This window comes from Myotis davidii, unplaced genomic scaffold (assembly GCF_000327345.1).
Source record: "Myotis davidii unplaced genomic scaffold, ASM32734v1 scaffold135, whole genome shotgun sequence".
NCBI classification, from domain to species: domain Eukaryota; kingdom Metazoa; phylum Chordata; class Mammalia; order Chiroptera; family Vespertilionidae; genus Myotis; species Myotis davidii.
In genome coordinates, this window is record NW_006289813.1 from 11,728,774 (window position 1) to 11,752,882 (window position 24,109).

The 24,109-nt window shown below is 39.9% G+C and overlaps 1 protein-coding gene across 1 annotated transcript in view; it reads right to left on the reverse strand.

Annotated features, from left to right (window-relative positions):
* Positions 1-258: 258 nt before the first annotated feature.
* The window catches only part of NSUN2 (NOP2/Sun RNA methyltransferase family member 2), a 25,631-nt gene continuing 1,780 nt past the window's right edge, over positions 259-24,109 (reverse strand). The window contains exons 3-19 of the mRNA XM_015563122.1: positions 23,837-23,941; positions 21,597-21,702; positions 18,573-18,644; positions 17,491-17,575; positions 16,339-16,531; positions 14,456-14,530; positions 13,081-13,211; positions 10,165-10,238; positions 9,211-9,341; positions 8,732-8,828; positions 5,753-5,937; positions 5,340-5,432; positions 4,634-4,769; positions 3,926-4,006; positions 3,466-3,604; positions 1,813-1,852; positions 259-1,210 (exon numbers count right to left, since the gene is read on the reverse strand). Coding sequence (XP_015418608.1) covers positions 919-1,210; positions 1,813-1,852; positions 3,466-3,604; positions 3,926-4,006; positions 4,634-4,769; positions 5,340-5,432; positions 5,753-5,937; positions 8,732-8,828; positions 9,211-9,341; positions 10,165-10,238; positions 13,081-13,211; positions 14,456-14,530; positions 16,339-16,531; positions 17,491-17,575; positions 18,573-18,644; positions 21,597-21,702; positions 23,837-23,941 — 2,035 coding nt within the window. The 3' untranslated portion in view covers positions 259-918. The remainder of the gene's footprint in view (positions 1,211-1,812; positions 1,853-3,465; positions 3,605-3,925; positions 4,007-4,633; positions 4,770-5,339; positions 5,433-5,752; positions 5,938-8,731; positions 8,829-9,210; positions 9,342-10,164; positions 10,239-13,080; positions 13,212-14,455; positions 14,531-16,338; positions 16,532-17,490; positions 17,576-18,572; positions 18,645-21,596; positions 21,703-23,836; positions 23,942-24,109) is intronic.

Below are 24,109 nucleotides of genomic sequence, written 5' to 3' on the forward strand. Positions count from 1 at the left end.
TAGTAAGTGATAAACTGAAATAGTCATGCAGCCTGAATAACATCGCCTACAGGTTCTCTAACCAGTGCCAGAAGGAGCCCATTCAGTTCTGGGCAAATTTCTCAAATTGCTACAAGTGAACCTTGATCTACCCAGATCTGTCTCACTGTAGCTGCAGCACTAATACTGCCCTCTAGAGGATAAAAGACAAACCACAGGGAAGTCCTTCAAGTTTTTTCCTTCTGCCTCATGAAGATTAAAACAAGCCATACACACATACACATTTATCATTAACTCTTTATTTTAATGTTCCAAGGATCCCAAACACCATTTAAAAACTAAAAGTGCAAAGCAGTCCATCAATAAAAGCACATAAAACCCTCATGAGTATCACAATTCACGATACAGCTTTAACTCCAACAAGGTTTATTTTATCCTTTATTACAAAGGCACGGAAGTCATCTGAGACCTCAGATATTTACCTCACTGCATGTTAATGTCGCACTGCTATGATGCAACTTAACATAACTATTATAAAGCTCATAATGCAGTTTTCCAACAACTCATCAGGAGATATATAGATTCTTTCTATAAATAATTAAAAGAAATACTGGACTTAGGAGCAATATAGGTATAACAAAGGGGACCTGAAAATTTCTGTAAGAGCAGTTATATTTCTCGATGGAAGTTAAGACTTTACTGTGAAACTTTTAACTACCTGCAACAGGTACACTGGACCCAGCTTTGCCAAAGTAAAATGAGCAACTTCTCACAAACTAAAAAAATACTTTTTAGTAAACTCCATATGAAAGCAGTACTGAGATCATTCATAGATGCTTCCATCATTCCGTCAGTTTCCAGTCTTTAAAAATATGTACTTTGCAGGTCAGAAATTCTGGATTTGGTTGTAGACACTAAGGTGGAGGCCCCGCAGTCTCCTCACCGGGGCACAGTGGCGCCCCCAGCCGAGTCACTGCCTGTGCTGGTGGCGTCTGGACTGGCAGCCTGTTCTGCTCTCTGGTCGGCACTCACCTCGTCATCTTCAAGAGGTCCAGAGGGGGCTGCACTCTCGTCCGTCAGAGCAGTCCCCTCTTTCCTCTTTTCTGCCAACACCTCCAGCCCCATCATCCTGAGATAATGCAGCCTTTCATTCTTGGGCACAAAAGTTCGCATTGAGGCCTTTCCCCGCCATCCACACAACACAATGGGACACTGCAGGGTATCTGGTTTTCTACAAACAAAGTGGCTTCGTGTAAGTATTAAGTCTTTCATCATTGCCTCTAAAGAGGTTTAATATGCAGTCTCTGCAAAAATTATACCACTAAACCACTGGGAAGGCATTTCAGTCTGTGATTCTATGGATTTTCTCAAAGATCAGCTTCCTCCTTCATACCCTGAATATCAACACCCTCAAACTGGCCAGTTTTCCTTCACTAGCTGGGGTGGTCTGCTGGTCCCCTATAAGCCACAGGGGGCCCCCATGCCCCACCCTAGAACAGCACTGATGCTTAACAGGTAATCCAGGCACTGAACCAACGGAAGAGAAAGCAGAACGCAATCTCTCTTACCTTATTCTGTTTAAGACAGGAATTAGGATTAGGTTTCTAAAGCACACAGAACACACACTATGCATTTTATTATCTACATAAAAATGTTTGGCCTGAGCTGAACATTCTATAAAAAATATTTTCATGATTATATACAAGAATGTAGTATTTCAGTACTAAATTTTCCCTATATTGTCTTCAGGAACATTCATAAAAGGCTTCTAAGCACACCTACAGCCCCCCAACAATAACACCAAAGCCCGATGGCAAGAATATCCTCACTTACGTAGGATCCGGCTCGTACTTCAAGACGACGCTCCCCTTGGCTAGAAGAAAAACAGACAAGCATTGGCCAAGCTTCCTAGTCAGTGGACACCTCTGTTTATGTGAAAAGAGAACAAGAAATAATCTACACTCTGGGGTCCCCAGGATCTCAATGAAGAAGGGACTTTTCTTCTAAAAACATGAAGGCATCAGCCAACTAAGCACCAAGTAGGGCCGTTAGGACAACGTGGTTCAGGACAATGTAAGAGAGGACCAAGCCAGACCATCCGGGATGTAGGTGAAGCTACTCAGCAAGTCTCAGATGCAGGGAGGTGGGACTAACTACTGATTAATTCTCAAAGTTCAAGGTTAGATAACAGCTCCAACTTCCAGAAACAGCATGAAACACATAAAAAATATCAAAAATTATACTGCAATCATCTACAGGATTTAAAAAGTACAAATGGCTCCTTTATCCTTTAAAATAATCTCTACTCCTGAGGTTATGCCTGAGGAGACAAGAGGATGCAGACTCAACACATGTGCTATGTTCTTTAGGCCTCCAGTTTTAAATGTAAAACAAACGATTACATGACCTCAATAACTGATTTGTTCAGTTTTCATCAAATTGAGCCAGAAATATTGAATACATAAAAGTTAATAAGAGGGAAGGTAAAGGGATTAAGAACCCACCCCCACCCCCCCAAAAAACCCCAGCTCATAGAGAGACAACAGTATGATTACCACAGGGAACGAGTGTGGGGGAAGGTAGAAGAGGGTAAAGGGGCCAATAAATAGTGATGGAAGGAGACCTGACTTGCGGATGATGAACACACAAGACACAGATGTATAGAATTGTATACCTGAAACCTATATAATTTTATTAACCAATATCACCCCCAATAAATTCAACTAAAAATTAATAAGAATTATTTTTATTCTTAACTAAAAACATCACTCAAGTGATCTAAGTGGAGGTTTATGAAATATAAAATCAACAGTGTTACAAAAATCTGTTTTGGTGAGAATCCATTTTGGCTAGCTAGCAATGCCATAGCAAGACTGCATATTCTGCCCTAGCCAGTTTGGCTCGTTGGACAGAGTGTTGGCCTGCGGACTGAAGGGTCCTAGGTTTGATTCCGGTCAAGGGCACATGCCCCCATTGTGGGCTCGATCCCCAGTGGGGGGCATGCAAGAGGCAGCTGATCAATGATTTTCTCTCATCATTGATATTTCTAACTCTCTCTCCCTCTTCCTCTCTGAAATCAATAAAAATATATATTTTTAAAAAAGACTGCATATTCTGCTTTAATGGGATTGATAAAAATTCATTCTTTGCTTCCACACGGGTACCTTTCCTGGTGGGCAGATGACATGGAGCTCCGGCTGGTGGGCTGGCCAGGCCCTAATAACCGCACACCATCAATGGAAGCTGGGAGATGCAGGGTGTCGCAGTGTCTGGGGAAGTAGGGCAACCCTAGGGATGCCCTTGACTCTCAATACACTGAGAGGCCAATTATGTTTCCACAAAGCCCTCTGGAAACTGACAGTGAGTAAAAAACAGTCACAATGCATTGAATATTAAGACTGAGAAAGATCCAACAAGAGGAAACATCCACAGCTGTACTATCTTTATAAAGACTAGTGAGGCCTCCATGCAAGTCAAACTGCTTACCCAGGTCCTTGGCTTGGATGTATGTCTCACTGCTAAGTTTTCTAAGAAATGGATTTTCCTGGGTTAATAGAATTTTAACATCTTCCAATGATATAGTGATAATTCTTGAATTAATAAACGGATATAATGTATAGATTCCCTGTGGGAAAAAGAGAGGTCAGTTAATGAATGGAAACAATCAATCACCCTCTACCTCGTAAAGTGAGCACCCACTCTCCTCAGGGCCTTTCCAAGGACTATGTCCAGGCCTCACCTGCCCGGAACCTGTAATAATCTGTAAGCAAACACCCTCCCAGAGCAGGAAACCCAGCCTCAGAAGAGTGAGACTCAAATGGCTGGTAGTGCCAGCCCAGCTCTGAGCCATCCAGACCTGTCAGGCTGGCTCAGAAGCTCCTATTTGCACCTAACTGCTTCCCATTTATTCGTGGCCAGTGCTGCCCAAATCTGTTCCCCAAATTACCTCCTGTGCTAACCGGAAAGCACAATCAAACTCTTCTCCACTGCTATTTCGACACCAGACTTTTATCCCAGTATTAATAACCTATAAGTTAAAAAATATGATGAAACACACATAAATAAAGTCAGGATAATCAATTAAAATAATCCCTTCTACCTTGAGGAGGCAGAACTGTAAGTACCTTATGAAAGAAGGAAAAGAGAAATGAAGAACCTCTGAAGACCAGGAAACTTTGAAAATGCAAGACTATGTCAGCACATTCTATGGGCTGTCGGGAGCAAGGATCCTGTCCCCCTGGGAACCCCTGTGGACACCAAGTCCTAGTCAAGGTTATAAACCACTTTGACGTCATGGACCTCCACACAACACCTTACATACATAGGCAAAGGAAAAAACAACTTAGGAAAACAGTAAAGCAAATGAAAACAGGGAACTAAAAGTAGAAACTCTCTGTAGAAAATGGAAATGACACCATACCACAGCAGCAGCAGCCAGACCCTCCAAACCCATGACACCTACCTCCCATGACACAAACAGTGAGGCGGACAGTGGGGCAGAAGGGACGCAGGCCACGCAGCCTGGGCCTGCTAAGGGTTCTGGGGACCTCCGCCCATACTGGACATGGGAGAGCCAGTGCCAGGATCTGCTCCTCCCAAGGAAACCTGAGCAGGAGTCCTCAATTATGCATCAGTCCCCATCTGTGACCTGTACCTTCATCCTCTCACTATTGTTCAGCAGCACGTTTCTCAGCTCCTTGGAAACCATGTAGAGTTGTCTTTTCTTCCCTTCTGTAGTTCGAGTTAACAAATTCATCCTTGGGAATGAAGGATCCAGAGCATAAAATTTCCTACAAATAAAGCAGAGGTGCTTATGAATGTAATTAAAAATTTAACAGATGGTCTTTAAGCACCCTCTATTCTCCCCAACAAGACAACATAAGTGACCACTCTGGTAAATATATACAAAAACTTAATGAATAAGGAAGAGAGAACCTGAGACTGTTATCCTAAGCATCTTTTCTCTCTGTTCTGCCTGGAGGTTCCCAATTAAGGCCCTACCCAGCCCCACTATTCCTCATCTCCTAAATTGGAACTGAGTAAGGCAGCCTTGGCCACTGATTTCCTAACTCAACTGAGTAATTTACATTCAGGATCTGAGTCCAGAGTTCTTCCATCTCTCCACTGTCTTTACCTTTGGGCAGTCTATTTTCTCTGATTACTGCTCACTTTAAATTGAAGGGTTCAGTAAACACACCCTAAAGTTTCATCCAGCTGTAACATGCAATTAGAAAGTAAAAATACAGCTATTATACAGAGCTAGATAAAAATAAAACTATGGTTAAATATTACCAGTTATGCATTTGTAACTCCACAGTAAATTTCTTTAAAGAATTAAAAATGGTTGAATTAATCCTTACTGGATTGGTGGAAATAATGGGTCGTCTTCAGGAATAAACACAAATGGATCTTCTTTAAATCCAAATAACTTCATTTTCTTTGATGGAGGGGGACTAAAGGAAGTGGGATGAAATCAGTCATCTGAAATCTGAAACAGCACACCCTTTCCTGCCCTCAACCCTCACCCCCAGCTCTGTGCATCACGGGGCTTTATGCACACGCCTCCTCAGGCCTTAAATCTCTCCCCCCAGACAACAGACAGCAGCACCCACACCAGAAGGTCCTTGACACTGAACTGAGTACTTTGCCAGCCAAAATGTTCTCACACTGCCTGCTGAAAAACCACCACAGGAAAGGCTCTGGGATCCCAGTCAATCTACATGGCTGGGAAGACACTAGAATGTTAGGCTCAAGACAGAACCATGTTTCTTACCCACACACGCCATCTTTCTTATTTCCATTATTCTCTAAATCCTCAGTCCTTTGTATTATTTCTGCATCACCAATTCCAGTGTCCAGTTTCCTTTCCAGCTCCGAGGGGCCCCCATCTTTCTCTCCCGTGGGACCTGCAGGGCTGGACTGCACAGGGTCCCTTGGCTTCGCAGACTCCCCCTGCAGCTGTCAGAGGGAATAGTAAGTCTATTTACACTCAAATCCACTTCACACTGCTACAAAAAATTAATAACATGGAGCTCACAAAATCAATCTTAACTATTTTCCTATAACATTTTATAGAAAATATAACATCTTGCTATTATAAACAGAACTCATGGACATTGTTTCTTTGAGGTTAAAATCACTTTACCATAATCCCACAAAAAGCATAAACAGCTGGCAGATAATGCCAGCTTGTCTTCATTTAAAATGCTGCAGGCATCCACTCTGTATAAGGCACACTGAGAGATGCAAAGGAGTCAACGCAATCCCTAAATGTAGGCAGGGCGGAAAAGACAAGTATAGGAATAATCACAACGTAGGAAAGGATAGTGATACTGTTCCAGGGCACCTGGAGAAACTTCGGTGAAAATCAGAAGAATGTACCTCCAGGGACCAAGGAAATACCTGTTGAATAATAACTGTCTGAACGGGGGCAAAGCTATAAATGTGGTTTTGAGAAGGAGCAAAATGTTTTACTTATGTTAAATGTTCATATACTTTTTATATAAAGTCTTAAGTGAAAAATTATTTAAAACTACATGTCCTTCCTAATAAGTCCCAAGATTGGTGAAAGTAGTAATTCCTAGTCCCTATGAAGTGAGCTTACAAATTAGACACCTAAGCACAGAAAAGTTCCCCAATTCACAAAGCTGTAAAGTGGACTAGCTGGTGAGACTCTAAAGCTATTAACATTATACAACACTGCCTCCCAGAGAATAGTTTATTTAAATGTAGAAAAAGGCAAAAAACAAAACCACCACCTAAAACGGCTTGGCAAGGCCAGCAGTCGCCCACATCCTTTCTATCCCCATCTCCACTTCCTGAAATGCTGCCTCTTTTTCAGAGCCCATCACTAATGCCCTTTTCTTCAGGAAGCTTTCTCTGCTCCATCCCAGCGATCTAATCTCGCCCTCCCCGGAATACCAGCAGCACTGTGCCAGTGCGGCTTTCCCTGACTCAAACTCTGGATTAATGTCTACACGTCTTCACTTCCACTAGATCCCAGCATCCTGAATACGAAGAATCTCAGAAAGGCCCAGGTAGCACAGACAACCAAAATTTATTTACACAACAAAATAAGTAAGAAACTAATATGATAGAAAAGTGGAGAATATTTAAATGACCCTAAGTTGTTCTAAAAAGTGTGATGCCACAGCAGAGGAGGCAGACTAACAAAAACTTCAAAACCCATTTATATAGGTGATTATAAAACAAAATGTGAACAAATCCAAGTGACTCTAAAGTATGTTTATGTGAACAGACCTTCAACCTGTATGTGGTAGTCACCAGTCAGCCATGTGCTGTCTGACCCCTGAAGAGGTTATTAGTGTAAAGGTGCATCTTAGAGTGTAATATCTATACTTTTTTTAGAAACTTAGTATAAAAGCATATAAAATACCTCATTAATAACTTATTTTGATTATATGAAAATAACATCTTAAATATACCAGGGTAAACAAAAGAATTTTTAATTTCACTTTTCTTGGGAAAAGAGGCTGCAAGAAAACCAAAACTACACATGTGGCTGGGGCTCCATTTCTGTTAGCAGTGCTTTGATCAGCCAGCTCTTCTCCCGACCAGGGAGTTAGGGACCAATTAGAGTCAAGACCACCACACAGAGACCTTCACTCTCTAAGGGAAACGCTCTCTAGCCTAACACCAATGCCATGGTGACTGCCCAAAAGTGCCAGTTCCAATCCTGGGCCAGTTTGAGGCTGTATACTCCTATATTAATCTGGATTAGCCATACCCCAGAAAACTGTTTACTTGCTATTTCTCCACAATCTAAGCATTATTTATTCTAATTTTTAAGCACGGATCTGAAAGAAATGCAGACCTTCAGACTGTGACTCCAGGCTAAGTTCTCTGAAGGCTGACATACAAACTAACAAAATAATGCCAAGCTGACAAGGAGGAGAGTTCATGTTAAATCACAACTTTGTGTCAAGTCTCAAAAAGCAGTCCTTTCTCAGCCACTCTGCTTCACAGTCGCCCTTACAATGACCCAGGAGGCAGTTTAGAGCCATTGCTACAGGTCAGGGCCGATCCATTCCTTTTTAGCTAGGCCTGGGCAAACTGTAATCATTCACAGCCAAGGTGAAGACAGGCTTGAGACTAGCAGAGTTCCATCAAACTGAAATGGGCTAAACGGAACCAACCTACAGTAGGGAATTAGAGTTCAGAGCCAGTTTGGGGGTAGAGTGGGGGGATACTCTGATTTTGACCACAGAGTAGTCTTTACATGTTTTCAATTTTTATTAAAGAATTAGATTTAAGCCCTGGCTAGTGTGGCTCAGTTGGTTGGGGGGCGTTCTGTGCACTGAAAGGTTTGCTGATTCAACTCCTAGTCAGGGCACATGCCTGGGTTGCAGGCTCAATCCCCAGTGGGGGGACATACAGGAGACAGCCTCAACATATCTCTCTCTCTCTCTCTCTCTCTCTCTCTCTCTCTCTCTCCCTCCCTCCCTCCCTCTCCCCTTCCTTAAAAAAAATCAGTAAAAGAATCTTAAAAATATTTAGATTTAAGGTGCAGAAGAAATGCATTTTCCAAAGTCTGCCTTTTCCACTTACATATCCGTTACAAGAAATTGCTTTTTGTTTGGAAAACTCAACATTTAAATGAATCCCTCCACACACTATCAGGTCCAGCCACCCTCCACCCCCCAAAACACATTCCAACTGACCCCTGGTAGCGCCTGCCTTGAATGTACAAAAAGATCACATGGTATGCTGTGGTATTTTGGAAGACATTTACCTTTGGTGGACGTTTATTCCATGGCATTGAAGACTTTTTCACTAATACTGCCACAAAGAACCCTCCAGTATTTTGATGATGTGGTAATATTCTAAGACTAAAAAAAAAAAACCAAAACACAATTCTCACTTTTTAACTGATCCAAAATACATTCTTTTAGTATTAAATATTAAGACAAGTACTACAAAGATGACCTGTGATAGTGAAGTCATGTCTTAATATTCACACAGCCCTCACTCAAGGAATGGCCAATGTGTAATATGCAGAAAATTAATGCAGTATCTAATGTATTACCATTAGGTTCTAACTACCTTCATCATTCACAAAGGCTCAATGCCAGCAGCTAACAGGTATGGAGTTCTCACGTGTTGAAAAGTTTACATACCTGACCAGCCATAGGCGCAGCCCAGGCCTCACAGGAATGCAGGAGGGCCCAACCTTCCCAATGTCCCCAAACTCTGAGAGCCCCACAAACTCACCACCGCTCTAAATGCATTGCCTGCAACTTCTCTGGGTCCTTTGGTGGGAACATGGTTGGCCGAATCTGGGTATGTCTGCTGTGAGGAACCTCATCCCACTCTGCAAACCACTGCCCATCTTTCGTCATTACCTGCAAAACGAGAGGGGAAGATTCTAAATCACTAGCACTCCCTAAGAAAGAGGGGCCAGTGTACATGCTCTCAAAAATGATAAATGGTGATTTTCATTTCTCTCTAAAGCTAGGAAGGCTATTTGCAAAGATAAAAATGAGATAAATAGCCCGGGCCTGTTTTTCTCAGTGGTTAGAATGTCAACCTGCACACTGAAGGATCTTGGGTTCAATTCCCGGTCAAGGGCAAGTTCCTGGGATGCAGGTTTGATCCTTGCCCCCAGGTGTGCATGCATCAGGCAACCAATCAATGTCTCTCTCATATTAATGTTTCTCTCTCTCCTTATTTCTCCCTCCCTTCCACTTTCTCTAAAAATCAATGGAAAAAATATCCTATCCTTGGGTGAAGATTAAAAAAAAAAAGGAAATAATTTTTTATTCCATAAAACAGGACAATTATTTATAAAGCATTTTCCATGTGGAATTTAAAAAAGAAAAAACACAAGGCTTATATTGTTTCGTTTAAAACTGAAAGATGAATTCTTGCACATTACAAACAAAGCTTAAATCTCAGCCAATAAAAGAAAGCAAAGCTGTACTTACAGAGATGAAAATAAACAAAGCTGATGTCTAATTAGGAGAATGAGGCAGGAAAACTCTTCCATTGCCAGAGAAAAATATTTGTATAATCATACTATTTATTTATGTATAATTTTGAAATTGATTCTAAAAAGCATAACCAAAGCTATTATTCAAATTACCCAAAGGTGGATGCTTAGAACTTTCAGGACTATGGATAGGTTGTACCTGCTCTGTTGAGCCAGAATCCTCACAGAAACATTACCTTCCATTGTGTGAGTCCAGGCATCCACTTCAGTCCTGGCAATTCAGAAGACACATCAGCAAGCTCCAAAGCACCTATGTATCAAAAAGTAAAATAAAATAAATTTTTCCCACATGACGCCCAGTGAATGAGATGCAGATCACATACTGCATGATTCTCTATTTAGAAAATGTCTGGGGAAAAACTGACAGAACATACATTCATGGTTCCTAATGGGAACAGGGTGTGACTGCAAATGGACAGGAGGGCTCTGCTTGGGGTGCCGGGAATGAACTACTAGTAAAATCGGACTGTGGTGAGGGCTATGCAACAATTTAGTAAATTTACTAAAGATCATAGAATTGTACAGCTGAAACCAATGAATTTTATGGTATGTCAGTTGGAGCTCAATAAAGCTCTTGAACTAGGGAGAGCTGCAGGACGCATCCAAGGCTGACTGATTCCATGGCCAAAAGCACCTTAAAGGCATCACCAGGCTAGCATCCAGCTAAGGGTCCACTCCTGGTTTTTAGACCATGGCAGTCAGATGATTTGGGTCTCTCCTTCATGCCTTTATGGCTAACAAACATCTCAGAACCAAAAAAGTAACATTTTAAAGTGGACTGTGGCAATTTTTAAACATTCAGTTTTAGGTTCAAATTAAGTTTTCTAAAACTGCCCATCAGGACAACAGTCTAATTTTAAAAACACCATGTCTACAGTAGTAGTATTACCAGAAGCTGTGAGATGGGCAGGAAACCTTTCACATGAACTACCACTCACAGGCCACAGTCATTGATTTGACGGCCTCACAGAAGAGGAAACACCAACAAAGCCTCACATAAGCTATGAAAACTCAGATAATAATTACATACAACAAATCAAGAGAATCCCCAACGGGCATCTAGCAGTGAGACACCTTTGACCAAAACATTGTATTGACTTCCACTAGTACATCTGAACAATCTTACTTTAAAAAGTGAATACTAATAGTGGAGGTTTCCAGAAACTGGTTTCTTCAAACACTGTCCACTGCTCAGTATGCCCTCCTGCCAGCATTTGGGTCAGAAGCTGCCAATGCTGGCTCAGTGTTTGTAGACTGAATGTTCTATGGACTGCCCTTCCTCCAGCTAAGTCTCTGAGTACTTCCAGGTGGGGATCACTCCCTGTCCAGTCACAGCAATTGCCAAGTACAAAGCTCAGCAAAGGTCTATATGCTCCCATGAAGCAATGTCTACACAGGACGCCTATCACTGAGGACTGAGAAGAAGAGTCTACAAGCCTGAAACAACCACATGTTTAATGGTGGCTGTGAGAGCAAGATCTAGACTGGAAACCCATGTGCCTAGTCACTGAGTAGGATGCCCAGTTCAACTATTCTATATAGATAAAAGCCTAAACAACTGGCAGACCATTCAACCGGTAGCAGTGACATGCCCCGATCACCAGTGGGCAGACACTCAATGCAGGAGCTGCCAAGCTGCGGTGACTTGACAGCTGCAGTTCTCAGTGACACACCCGGAACCAGAGAGGAGGGAGCCCAATTCTGGGGTGCATCACATGAGAACCACCCTCTCACAATCCGGACCCCTCGGGAGATGTCAGAGATCTGATTTTGGCCCAATCCCCACAGGCCAGGCTGAGGGACCCCAGCGGTGCATGATTCCGTGCACTGGGCATCTAGTTTACTATAAAATTACATCACCCACAGTCTTTCTCTTCATATGCCTTCTGAGATAAAGCACCAACAAAACTGTGGAAATTATGACCATGTAAAAAACCATCACTCAAATATCACACCTTTCTGTAGACCAACATAAGTACAGCAAAAACAAAACACAGTAAATATAGGCCGAAGGACAAGAGGGCTCACTACACATAGATCAATCAGCCACTGAAAACTTAACTGGAAGCCCAGACTGTTGTAGATACCACCACAGAAAATGCACTCTTATCTTAACTTACTTCACAAAAATGCCTGTAGTAAATTTGATTGCATTCTATTCTGGAATGAAATTTGCAATTTCCTTCTATTTGAAATTTCTCATTTGCTTTAAGAAGAATATGACAGGAAAGATTATCATTTTATTGAAAACATAAAAGGAGAAATATTATTTTACATCAAAATGTTATGGAAATTGCTGTTTCAGAACATTTCGTAAAACAGTGCTATAAGACTTCACACCCATTAGAACAGATACTATGAAAAACACAGAAAACAACATATGCTGGCGAGGATATAGACAAGAACCCTGTGTACTGCTGGTGGACTTGTAAAGTGGTGCAGTCACTATGGAAAACAGTATGGGGGTGGGTCCTGAAACAGAATTATCATGACCCAGTAATTCCACTTCTGGGTATTACACCCCAAAAAACCAAAAGCAGAGCCTCAAATTTATGTCCACCATGGTCATAGCAGCATTATAATGAGGAAGCAACCCAAGTGTCCATGGATGGTATACATACAATGGAAGATCATTCAGCTGGAAAAAAGGAAGGATACTGACACATGCTACAACACAGATAAACCTTGAGGGTGGTATGCTAAGTAGGCAAGTCACAAAAAAACAAATACTGCATGATTCCACTCATGAGATACCTAGTCTGTTCCAACTCAGAGACAGAGAGACTTCAACAATGGGGAGAGGATAATGGGGAGTTGTTTAATGAATTCAGAATTTCATTTTTATAAGAGGAAGAACTCTGGAAACTGGCTACACCACAATATGAATGTACTTAACACTACTGAACTGTATACTTAAATACAGTTAAAATGCCCCAGGAAAAGGGCTACAGAAGTCTATAGTATAGCAGCAATTTTCAACCTTTTCCACACATAAAGTAATTACGAAAATTCTGCGGCACACGGACTGAAAATCGCTGCACTATAGCAATAGTTTTGAAAAGTCTATACTTCTATTAATACAGCGTGCTTACCTTCACTTTTTTCTAGTAAAGATGCTATGACTGCTTCATCTTCAATGGGGTTCAGTGAACATGTAGAATACACCATCCTGCCACCTTCCACTAGCTGTTCAGCACCCCGTGTAGCAATCCGCAGCTGTAAGCTAAGGGTCAGATATACTAAGTCACCGAGACCAAACACAGCTGACAGCACATTCTTTAAGGGCACCCTTTATGTCACATATTTATTATAAGTTTTTATGACAGACTTACAATAAAATACAAAGTACTATAAGTAAAATAAATAACTTCAATTTAAGAAAAAAGCCCTTAAATTCTAAGTGAATTTATTGTCCCCACGGAGTTTGGCCGGGAGACTGATCGCTTGCTATGATGTGCTCTGACCACCATGGGGCGATGTGGAATGAAGGAAGGCCCCAGCTGGCAGCCGGGCAAGGAAGGCGCTGGGCAGCAGCCTGCAGCTGGGGAATATTGGCCCTCATTGCAGGCCAGGCCTAGGGACCCTACCCGTGCACAAATTTGGTGCGCCGGGCCTCTAGTGTAAATATAGAAAAGCACCTATTTATATAAACACTGGTTTGTGGACTTTCCCCAGCATGTTGACAAGCAAAGCATAAAGTGATTAATGACTCAATTCAACATATTAGATGAATTTCACTATTAAAAAGTCTCCATAGTTGTACAAATATTTGATTTTTCTTTCTATGAACAACTTGTAGCTTTCAGTACATTCTAATTTTAATGCCTGTTTCATAAAACAGTGATATTTATTTAACAGAGAAACAAAATCTGGTGTTGAAGTTATTAATGATGAACATTCCTTAACATACTTAGACCATCCACTGTTGTACATTTAAGTTAAGAATGTATAATTTTAATATTAAATGAAGAAAAAATCAAAACTGTTCTAAACAGGAACTTAAAAAATCCATAGGCACAGAAAACTGTAATACACTAGACATGACAGAAGTTATTTTTAAGGTATGAGATTCTTTTTTCCCTTTTAAGAATTCTCAAAAAAAATTTTAGGGACAATAAATATCTGAAATAAAAATGTTAAACAAAATAATTAAACACACAAAAAAATAGAAAACAGGAAAACAACTGATAAGACAGTAATAGTCATTTCATTTAAAAAAATTCAAAATGTTATAAAAACTTCTTGTAAAATGTTTTTAATAAATGTGTACAATCCTTAGTTTACTACTCTTAAAGATTTTAAAAGCAACTATTTCTGATATACAAGCAAATTCCCAGGGAGTGAGTTACATCATTAACACTCTGATACTTACTTGGGGTCAAAGATCTGGATGCCCAATTAGGTGAGTCAATAAATTTTGACCAACTGATTTGTCAAACAATGCTGCCAGCTATAAAGTTTACTTACCCATGCAGCTGCAAGCTATTTAAGGTGGTCCACTTTTTCCAGACGTCAATGTTTTTTCTCATTGTGCCATCTCCACTGGAAAGATATTTAAGAACTTAAAACTCACTACAGGTAGATGATTAGAGTTTAACAAATATGTCACATTCAAGCTTAATTATAAAACAGGCATTATTATTATTATTATATTATTATAAATACCAATTAGAAAACAACCTAAATCCTTGCAAATTACAATCAACTTTCCATTTCTGTTTTGGGGTTACTCTAGTACATTAAAATCTTTCATTATACTTCAGTTTTCAATTCAATAAGGAAATAAAAAGATTTGAAAATGAAACCTCTTTGAACACTTAAAGAGATAGTAATTTACTTCCATTTAGGAGAAATACAGTCCTAGCAAAACTATTTCCAGTCCTACGACAGACAGAGCCAGGAATACATATGACCTTATTTTGATCCTGCTACTTAGAAATTTGGATTACACAATGATAAACTCAGACTCATAAAGAACTTTCCATAGCAGATTCAATTAAACCAAGTTAATTTCTTGACCAAGATTTTTCTATATATCATTTAAACATTTTTGATTCTCCACCTTTTATTAAATGGAAACTATTTCCACATAAATTTTGTAATAGATTTGATTCTCTCTGAACATGTCTAATTTTATCTACCCAGTTTTTCTGAGGTAATTCCTGCATCTGTTGCTTTCCCTGTAAAGTTTAATTTTCCTTGATGGTCTAGTCACATGTCCTTGAGGTGCAGAGTCTGCAGGATGGAAATGTCTTGAGATATGATGGCTTTCACATGACATCCCTCACTTGTACTGCAATGGGTTAAAAATCTATAATTTTAGGAATTTTTTTCAGCTCACAACTTAATGTTCATAAGGTCATTTTACTCTCACAATATTGTTATTAAGAAATGAGTTAGGCTCCTGATCAAATGAACACGGTTAGGGAAACATCTGATCCAGTGGAAAATTAGAAAATTGAAATCTACAAAAAAATTCATTTCATGACCAGTTTTAAATTTTACTTTAAAGGGAAATTTTTCCAGGTATTTAAAAACTCAGCCATATTCGGTGCTACCAGCTATTATTTTCAAACTTAGTTCTGTTACTGGCAGTAAATCTGCCACTTGTTTAAACAAGATGAAGTTAATGCTGATGCATCACAGTTAAACACTACTTAGTGCTAACAAAGTTTTGTGGCAGTTTTTGAACTCTAGCCTCACCAAATCATGTGTTCAAAAGCTATTAAACCCTTGTGATCATTGCCTATGTCACTGCCTCAGAGAACTTAACAGCCATCTTTAGTTTCACTCATTTCTTTTAGGAGAAACTCATTCAGTTATGGCATAAAACTTTAGTAAAGGTAAACTCTAAAAACCTAAAAGTTACATGTAAAATGTGAAGTATGTGAACAGGTGACAGGTAAAATCAGTTTATCAAAAGTTTGAACTCCCAATTTCATTGTGCTAAACAATATAAAAGTCACAAATAAAAACCCAATGTGTTTTTATTTATTGACTGTTTTACATCCTCACTGAAGTACAAGCATATACACTCAGATCAACAAATCACTCCAAGTGACTACATCCTGAAATGCATGAGTTTATGATGCCCTTTCCTCTGAGGTATTTTCTCTTTTAGACTATCAAAACCACCCTTTTTTTTAAACTGTGTCCCACATGCTCAGTCTCCGTTATTACTAAAACTCTGTGTCTGTCTTCTAATTTAGGTCATGATGCCTTTCTTCATACCAGCTACCACAAGAATCATACAGACAACTGTGTGTTCATGTGCAGTTTCACTTTAGTCTTTAAGTGATTTATTTCCTTAACGGATCCTGGGCTTTCTGGACTCTTGACAATATAAATACCTGCATGGGACGTCACATAGGATGCGATCATAGAAGAGAACCTCTTTCTTTCCGTTCACATCTATCATGAGTCTTGGTATGCTGGACGCATCGTGGTTGACCACCATGATGCAGGGACTGCTCAACCTTTTGGCCTGATGAACAAGCAGATAGCAGCGCTTGTTGTCCACATCATTTGCAATGACAAATCCCTCTGGGAATATAAAATTTAGTGTTTGGTGATATGCAGCACAAGTAATTTCCTGAAATACACAACTTGAAGGCTGGCATGTGAGAGGTGAGGATCCACCAAACTTGAGTCCCGAGTGTAAAAGATTGGCTAGGACTACAGAAGTGGTCCAAAAACAGAAACCCAGCGGCTCAGCATGGATTTCATAATCCCTTAAAATTTCAAAACTTCAAAATTCATTTGTTCAACTAATTATTCACTTTGTACCAGTTATTGTGCCAAAAATGTCTTTTCTATTAGTAACAATTAATTAGGAGGATGAGAGAAAGGTGTACAAACCAACAGAATCACCTGACAAGTGTTTTAAATACTGCGTGTGTGCTGGAGCACCACTGTAGACTCTGGATCAGATTCTTGGGGTGGGGTCTCACACTCCTGAACATTTAAAAGCTGTTCCCTGGAAGAGTCTGAGCTGTACCACGGCTAAGTACCCGGTAGAATGTTTCCTGGGTGCCACCTTCTCTCCCTCTGGCTCCTCTCTCATCTCCAGCAAAAAGGCAAATATGTCTAGTAACATTTTATAATCAATACGGCTCCCTCTTAAAGGAAGTAGGAGATAAAGGTACATAAAAATATTAGGAGACTAACTAGCACTATACACAGTATTTTCGCATCTTTATAAAATCTCTATAAAGGAGCATCGCTGATACTATAGAAATAGCTGCCATTTTCTGAGCACTTTGTAATCTTGTGTCACACACCCCAAGTTCAGGACTGATGGCTCATTTCATAAGTGATGCCTAGTAATATCACCGAACTCACCTCGTAAATGGTGGTAGGATTTGAACCTGGGGAGTCAGACAGCAGCTCCTAACATAGTCCAGGCCTACTTTCAGGGAGCTTCAGGCAATGTTCTAATTTTTCCCTGCCTACATCCCACCAAAGCAGCATAGCTACCTCCAAACCCCCAGTCCAATGCATACCTGGAAAAGGGACATTCATGTCAGCATGCAGCATTTCAATTAACTGTGTAGTCTTTGATCCAGGTGCTGCACACATATCTAAGATCTATTAAAAAGCAAGGAAATATTTGAGACTTTTATTTTAAGAAATCAAACATTCTACATTTAACTTAAAACAATTTGAGTCACTCTAGTATTTTTATTTCTATTCCAATACCGAAATATATTTCTTTATAGAATGAATCTACAATGTGATATATTTAACTGATAGCGATCTCGTAATATAGAATGCCCTCAAGTCACAGTGACAAAGATACTCTCCAGAGGGGACGGTAACAGACAGCACTACAAAACAAGCCAATAAAAGCAATGCAATTAGGGATAAATGAGTCAAGATACTAAATGCAAGAAGCACTATAACATATTGCTAAGAGAGCTACTTGGCCTCAAATCTCAGCGCAACCAACGACTAGTCCTGTGACCTTGGGCCAGTTACTTCAACTTTTCCTTATCTCCTTTTCCTCATCTGGGAAAATGGGGATAGTAGTAGCATCTACCCCCACAGGGATGTGTGGATAATAAAATGAATTCAGGCAAAGAGTGTACGTAACAACGTCTCAACACATGTTCAATATGACTTTTAATCTGATTTAGTCAATCAAGACCACTAAAGATAATCTGTATAGTAAATAAACAAATTAAGAAAAAAATTTTGCCTGGCCGGTGGGGCTCAGTGGATTGAGTGTTGTCCTGTGCACCTGGAGGTCACAGCTCGATCCCCAGTAGGGAGTGTGGAGGAAGCAGCCAATCAATGGATCAATGTTTTTCTCTCATTGATATTTCTATTTCTTTCTCCCTCTCCCTTCCATTCTCTGAAATCAATAAAAAAATATATATTAAAAAAAAATTTTTAAGGAAGAAAATAGTTAATTTAAAAAAATCAAATAAGACAAAAATGTGAAATACCTGAAGAAAAATTTATCACTTTCTATTTCTCTAAAGTGGAAAAAAACCCTCATTAAGAAAAAAAGGTCTCAACAACAGAGTGGTACAAACACAGACAGCAGCCTGCCCACCACGATTTTCTATATAATACACAATACCTTATGGTGAGGGTGAGCATTAAGCAGCAGTGGCGGAATCATACTAACAGCTTCTTGACGACTGATATTTCCCTTAGAAAATAAAATGTTTAAAAAGTCAGCAATGACATTAAAAAGGGAAGAAAATTTCAATATTGGAAATTCAAAATTTTAAATGCAACAGAAAAAGACCATAGAATCAATCATACATAGAACAAGAGTTAGTACTATCACACAAACATTGAAGAGGCAGGACAGATTTTCATACTAGTGGATACATGGTTGCTACCTAAAGGTCAAGTAAGGATGACCATTTACCAAAACTTACCTTTAAAAAAACACTGCATTTTGAAATTTCATTAAAACAAAGGGAATTTTAAGCTTATGTAGTCCTCACTTCCTACCTTGAGAAGATCTGGAAGTTGGATGAACATGTCTCAAAGGCAGACAATGCCAATGAAATACCTTCAGCAAGAGGAGCGGTCGAAGGAGGCACAGGACAAAGTCACTGTTGCAAGTTTTTCCCTCTCAGCTAAAACTGTAACTTCTATATGTCAGTCCCTTTTCAGGAACAGCCCATGTCTGCTTTCTACTCCTGAGAACTGTCTCTCAGAAAGGTGAAAGCATCAACCATTGTTCCTCTCTTTCCTTCCCCAAGATAAATGATTTAAAATTCCTCACTAAATCGTCTGTTCTAAAGATCTTCGCTAGTGGGCCAGCATCTGTTCAGAATCAGACAAAATTTTCTTGATGAAGTCCAGCATTTGCCTCAATCACAACTCTATTTTAACAACCTTAAGAATGAATGCTTAAAAAGGGGAAGAAGCCCGGCTGGTGTGGCTCAGTGTCCAACCATGGACCAGATCATGGTTTGATTCCTGCTCAGAGCACATGGCCGGGTTGAGGGCTAATCCCCTGTAGGGGGCATGCAGGATCAATTATTCTCTTTCATTATTGATGTTTCTATCTTCCCTTCTCCCTTCCTCTCTCTGAAATCAATATAAAAACAGGGGAGAAAGCTATAAAACATCAGCTACCAGGAAGCTTCTGCTCCATTAAAACAAGGGCCTTTTGTATAGCTATCACTACTCATCTTATACTTACCCATTAGCCTGTTTGAATCTAAATACAGACTTGAACATTCATTCAGACCTGCTAATTTTCACCATATGGATTTTGGACCAGCAATGAGTCTGTGAAGACTGAATCTTAATTTGGCTAAGGCACACTGACTCCAAGCATTAAAGTGGGGGTGGGAACTGTGGGCCCTTGACTATAGACATCCTGGCAATTAGGCCGGATTCATAAACACATCCTGAAGAGGTCTCACAGCCAGCTTTAAATAACTAAGAGTACCTCATCCTGCTGACTTCTGATAAAAACTGGACCATTTCCCTATATACGTATATCTGTACGAAACTCCCATTTCCTCCACCTCTCAAAGCTTCCCAAATCTGGCTTTTTACAGCCTACTCAACTGGGTACCACTCCACTCCCCACAAACCCTCTGCTCTGTCATAACTTCCTCTCTAACCGTGTTAATCTTTATCTGACCTTGCATCTCAATCAAAGCAGAGTCAGAGAACCCTTCCTAGTACTGGCCCCTCAAGTACAGAATCAGGAATGAGGCACTACTCGGTCCAGTATATTCCTAACTATAGGCAAGTGGTGTGGAAAGCCAGGCAAACAGGAGCCCAGTTTACCAGGTTACCTAAATGGGCAAAAAGCCACAATGATAGGAAACAGTTGTGGATCAACTAGAAGTTAGAACTGGGTGAGGTGGAGGGTTTCTAAATTTATTGTGACTTCAGGGGAAAAAAACTGGGGATCATATTAACTGTTAAGAGGATACAGAAGAGGGAAAAAGAAATAACATTATCTGTTGACAAAAGAGAGGTTTCCTTGACTAGATTAGAAAATAGGAAGGGGGAACTCCTGGTTGAAAATACTAGAGTATTAACACGTTAATCGCCCGCCCTGTTTTGTCTTCCGGACGGAAAGTATAGTGTCAGTCACCGGTGACTGACTGGGCGCTTAACATGTTAAGAATACCAAAAGGGAAAAAGGGAAAGGAAAAGCTTACAATATCCAAACTTTATGGGCATTTAATACGTACTGTGTCAGAAAATAGCTATTTTCTTGGGAAAAATTTGATGTTAAAGGTAAAAAGTTCAATAACCATGATGGTAAATATTCACTGTAATCAGGAATCTGGGACGGCAAAGAAACCAAGAAGGTGAAGATGGTGACATTTTAGGAGAACCAAAGTTGTCCTATTTAGGTATTATTATTTTTTTAAACTCTCACCTGAGGATATTTTTTCATTGATTTTAGAGAGTGGGAAAGAGAGGGAAAGACAAAGAGAAATATCGATGTGACAGAAACACATCAATTGGTTGCCTCCTGCATGAGCCCTGACCAGGACCCAGGCCGGGAAGGAGCCTGCAACCAAGGTACGTGCCCTTGACCAGAATCAAACCCAGGACCCTTCGGTCCACAGGCTGACACTTTTTCCACTGAGTCAAACCAGCTAAGGCTTGGGTATTTTTTTGTATATGGGTATGCTTGTTATGGCAAAGATGGTAGTATAGACAGGACAAGAAAAAACAAAAGTGATAAAAAGTGAGTTTAAAAGTCTCACTTTTAGTAAAATAAGTAACAGCCATAAAAACACACTACTTTCTTGTTATAAGCACCTGGCATATACATCTAAGGAGAGTGGAATAAGTGGTTGTCTCCTCAATGGCATGCTATCAAGCAGAGTCCTGTGCACACCCCAATTTTGCAGCCACCCAAACCCAGGAGTAGCAAGACACAATCAAGCTGACAACTGTGATAATATTCCTTATCAAAGTTCATGGTTAGTTTAACCAAACAAGGTAACAGCTTCATAATCAGATTACAGGTGAAAAATACAGTTGCAAGTGTCTTTCCTGCATACTTTACCTACTTGATCACTCCCACTGACAAATAGGGCTAAAAATATGACACTAATATGCATTTAAAACTTTAAGGAAACCAACAAGTCTAAAGAACTCTACTCACAGATTCAGTTTCGCTAACCAGAAATTGGTGAAACTTTTCCAATTGTGGAGACTTTCTCAAAATTTTTCGACTCAAATTTGTGTGCCAGGCAAGTTCTTCAGGATACCTGACCAAAAAGGAAGTAAAATGTTTATGGATTGTATATATTAAAGTGCTCTCTTAATGACTTCTTGCTTATCCAGGTCATATAGCCAACGAGACACCCAATTTTGTTCTGCTTGCTCATCCATGATCCACTCCAGTACAGTCAGCCAACACTGCATGTCTCCTGGGACACAGGAGCATGGTTCTTAAAGTACCATAGCCCAGGCAGAAACAGAAGAGCCTAGGGGGTCACAAGAGACACACACTGCCATCACAGTAAAACCATGATGAGAAATGTTTAGGATCTGATAAAAAAAAAAGTGCAGAATCCTCCGTTCTTCACTATGTATGGTAAGTTAACAATGGCATAAAGGTCATCAGAAAAATAAAAAACACCTAAGATAACAAATTTCTTAAGTTTAAAGTACAGATCACACAATCAAAATGTGGTAGAGCAAGTATCAGAATGTTTGACAAGCATTTGATTACAATTTTATTTACTATATTTCTGAGTCTATGAATAGTAAAGGGAAAAAAAATATCCAGAAAACAGAGTTCCCACAAACTTTCCTAAATTTTATTTCATTATGTACCAAAAGGTTAAGAAGAATCTATACTAATAAAAGGGTAATATGCTAATTAGAGTGGATATCTTCTGGATGTCCATCTGGACAAAGCCATAGCGGCTGCAAGGCCCAGGGCTCAGGCAGCCATGGGCTCAAGCAGCAGCAGCAGGGTGATGGGGGTGGCGCCTTCCCCTGATCACCCTGGTCGCCTCCACAGAGGGAGGCCAGACTGCGTGCGGCTTAGGCCTGTTCCCTGTGGCTGAGGGACCCCGCCCCACCCCCACCACAGTGCACAAATTTCGTGCAGTGGGCCTCTAGTATTATATATTTCTGCATTTTGAGCAATACAGAAAACCATCAGGCATCTTGGTGTCTGCTTTACTTGCTTGCTGAGAGATGTATGGGTGGTCCAGACCTGATAAGTGAATTTGATTGAGTTAATGTTAATACAATAAAACTGCCATGCAGTTATCACTGATAATGAGGAAAAACAAACAAAACCTAAGTATTGGAAACCCAAATCATATAATATGTTGTTCACATGCTTCAGTTATGTTCAGAAAATTAAAACAATCAATAACATGAAGAGAATGACTGGCCATTATTAGACAGTGATTCACTTCTATTCTTCAAACACAGAGAACTTCAGCTGAATACTGATTTTAGCATTGACATTTGTCATTCATTCAAAATGTGTACCCTGCACACATCTGTGATATGGACACTAAAAATCCAAATGGCCAATGAAAGAAAGAAAAGCAAGCAAATCTACAGCCCGTGATTAATGTAAACCTGACCTTGGTTTACAATCACTAAAGGATATGTAAAAAAGAAAGATAATATCGTACACTTGAATAGTCAAAACCTCCAAAAGTTATTAGAAAATGCTGGTTAAATTCAGTTTTACAGCAATTATTTAAATATCTAAATACACACACACACTTATTTTGTAAGAATCTTCAACACCTCAAAGTTGATAATATGAAATGTGGAACTATAACAATTTAATGACTCCCCAGGACTTGATGCCAGGCATTTTACAAGACAGACCATGCTGTCGACACAAGAGATGTCTTCAGACAACTCAGGCTTGACATGGGCCATGAGAAATAAGTAACCCACAGAACAGGGCAAAGAAAAAAAAAGGTTAGCACAAAGATCAGGAGCATGCTGGGGCACCAGAGACAGTAAGACAGTCAGCTGGCCTGTCTTGTGCACCTTTGCCAGATTAAGGCTGTCATTTTCCTGAAAGTAAACACTCAGCAACAGTTTGACATGAGAAAACAAGGAGCTTAAATGGAAATGGTAGAAGTGGTAATGTCACAAAAGCAAAAGGGTTGGATTGACTGGAAAAAATTAACTGAACTCAATGACTCAAATACAGACAGCTGCAAATCATACATGAAAACATGCACACCAGTGTAAAGTAATAACGATAAAAAGCATTGGGTGAAAAACATGAGGATATCTCAGACGTATGTTCAAGTTATTTTGTGCTAAGAGCAAATGCATTACCAAGACATATATTCAAGTGACAAAGATTAAAATCCCAAACACACATGCAACAGCATGGAGACTTGTTGTACCTACCAACTCAGGGGTTGTGGAACTTCAACTTTCTGACCATCCACCTCCAGGTCCTCCAATTCCTTGAAATACTTGTTCTTTAAGCAATGTAGAATCTCTTTTGCATGGCTATTTAAAAAAAAAAGCAAGTTTCAAACCAACCTGAAAGGGTTGGGACTGGGACTATTCATTTAAAACTTGCTATTTACAGAGAAAGCCCTAGAGAATGAGGTAACTTAAAGACAGAGGTTTGGTTTATCTGGCTTTCATAATACAATATCCATATGACTTTAGAAG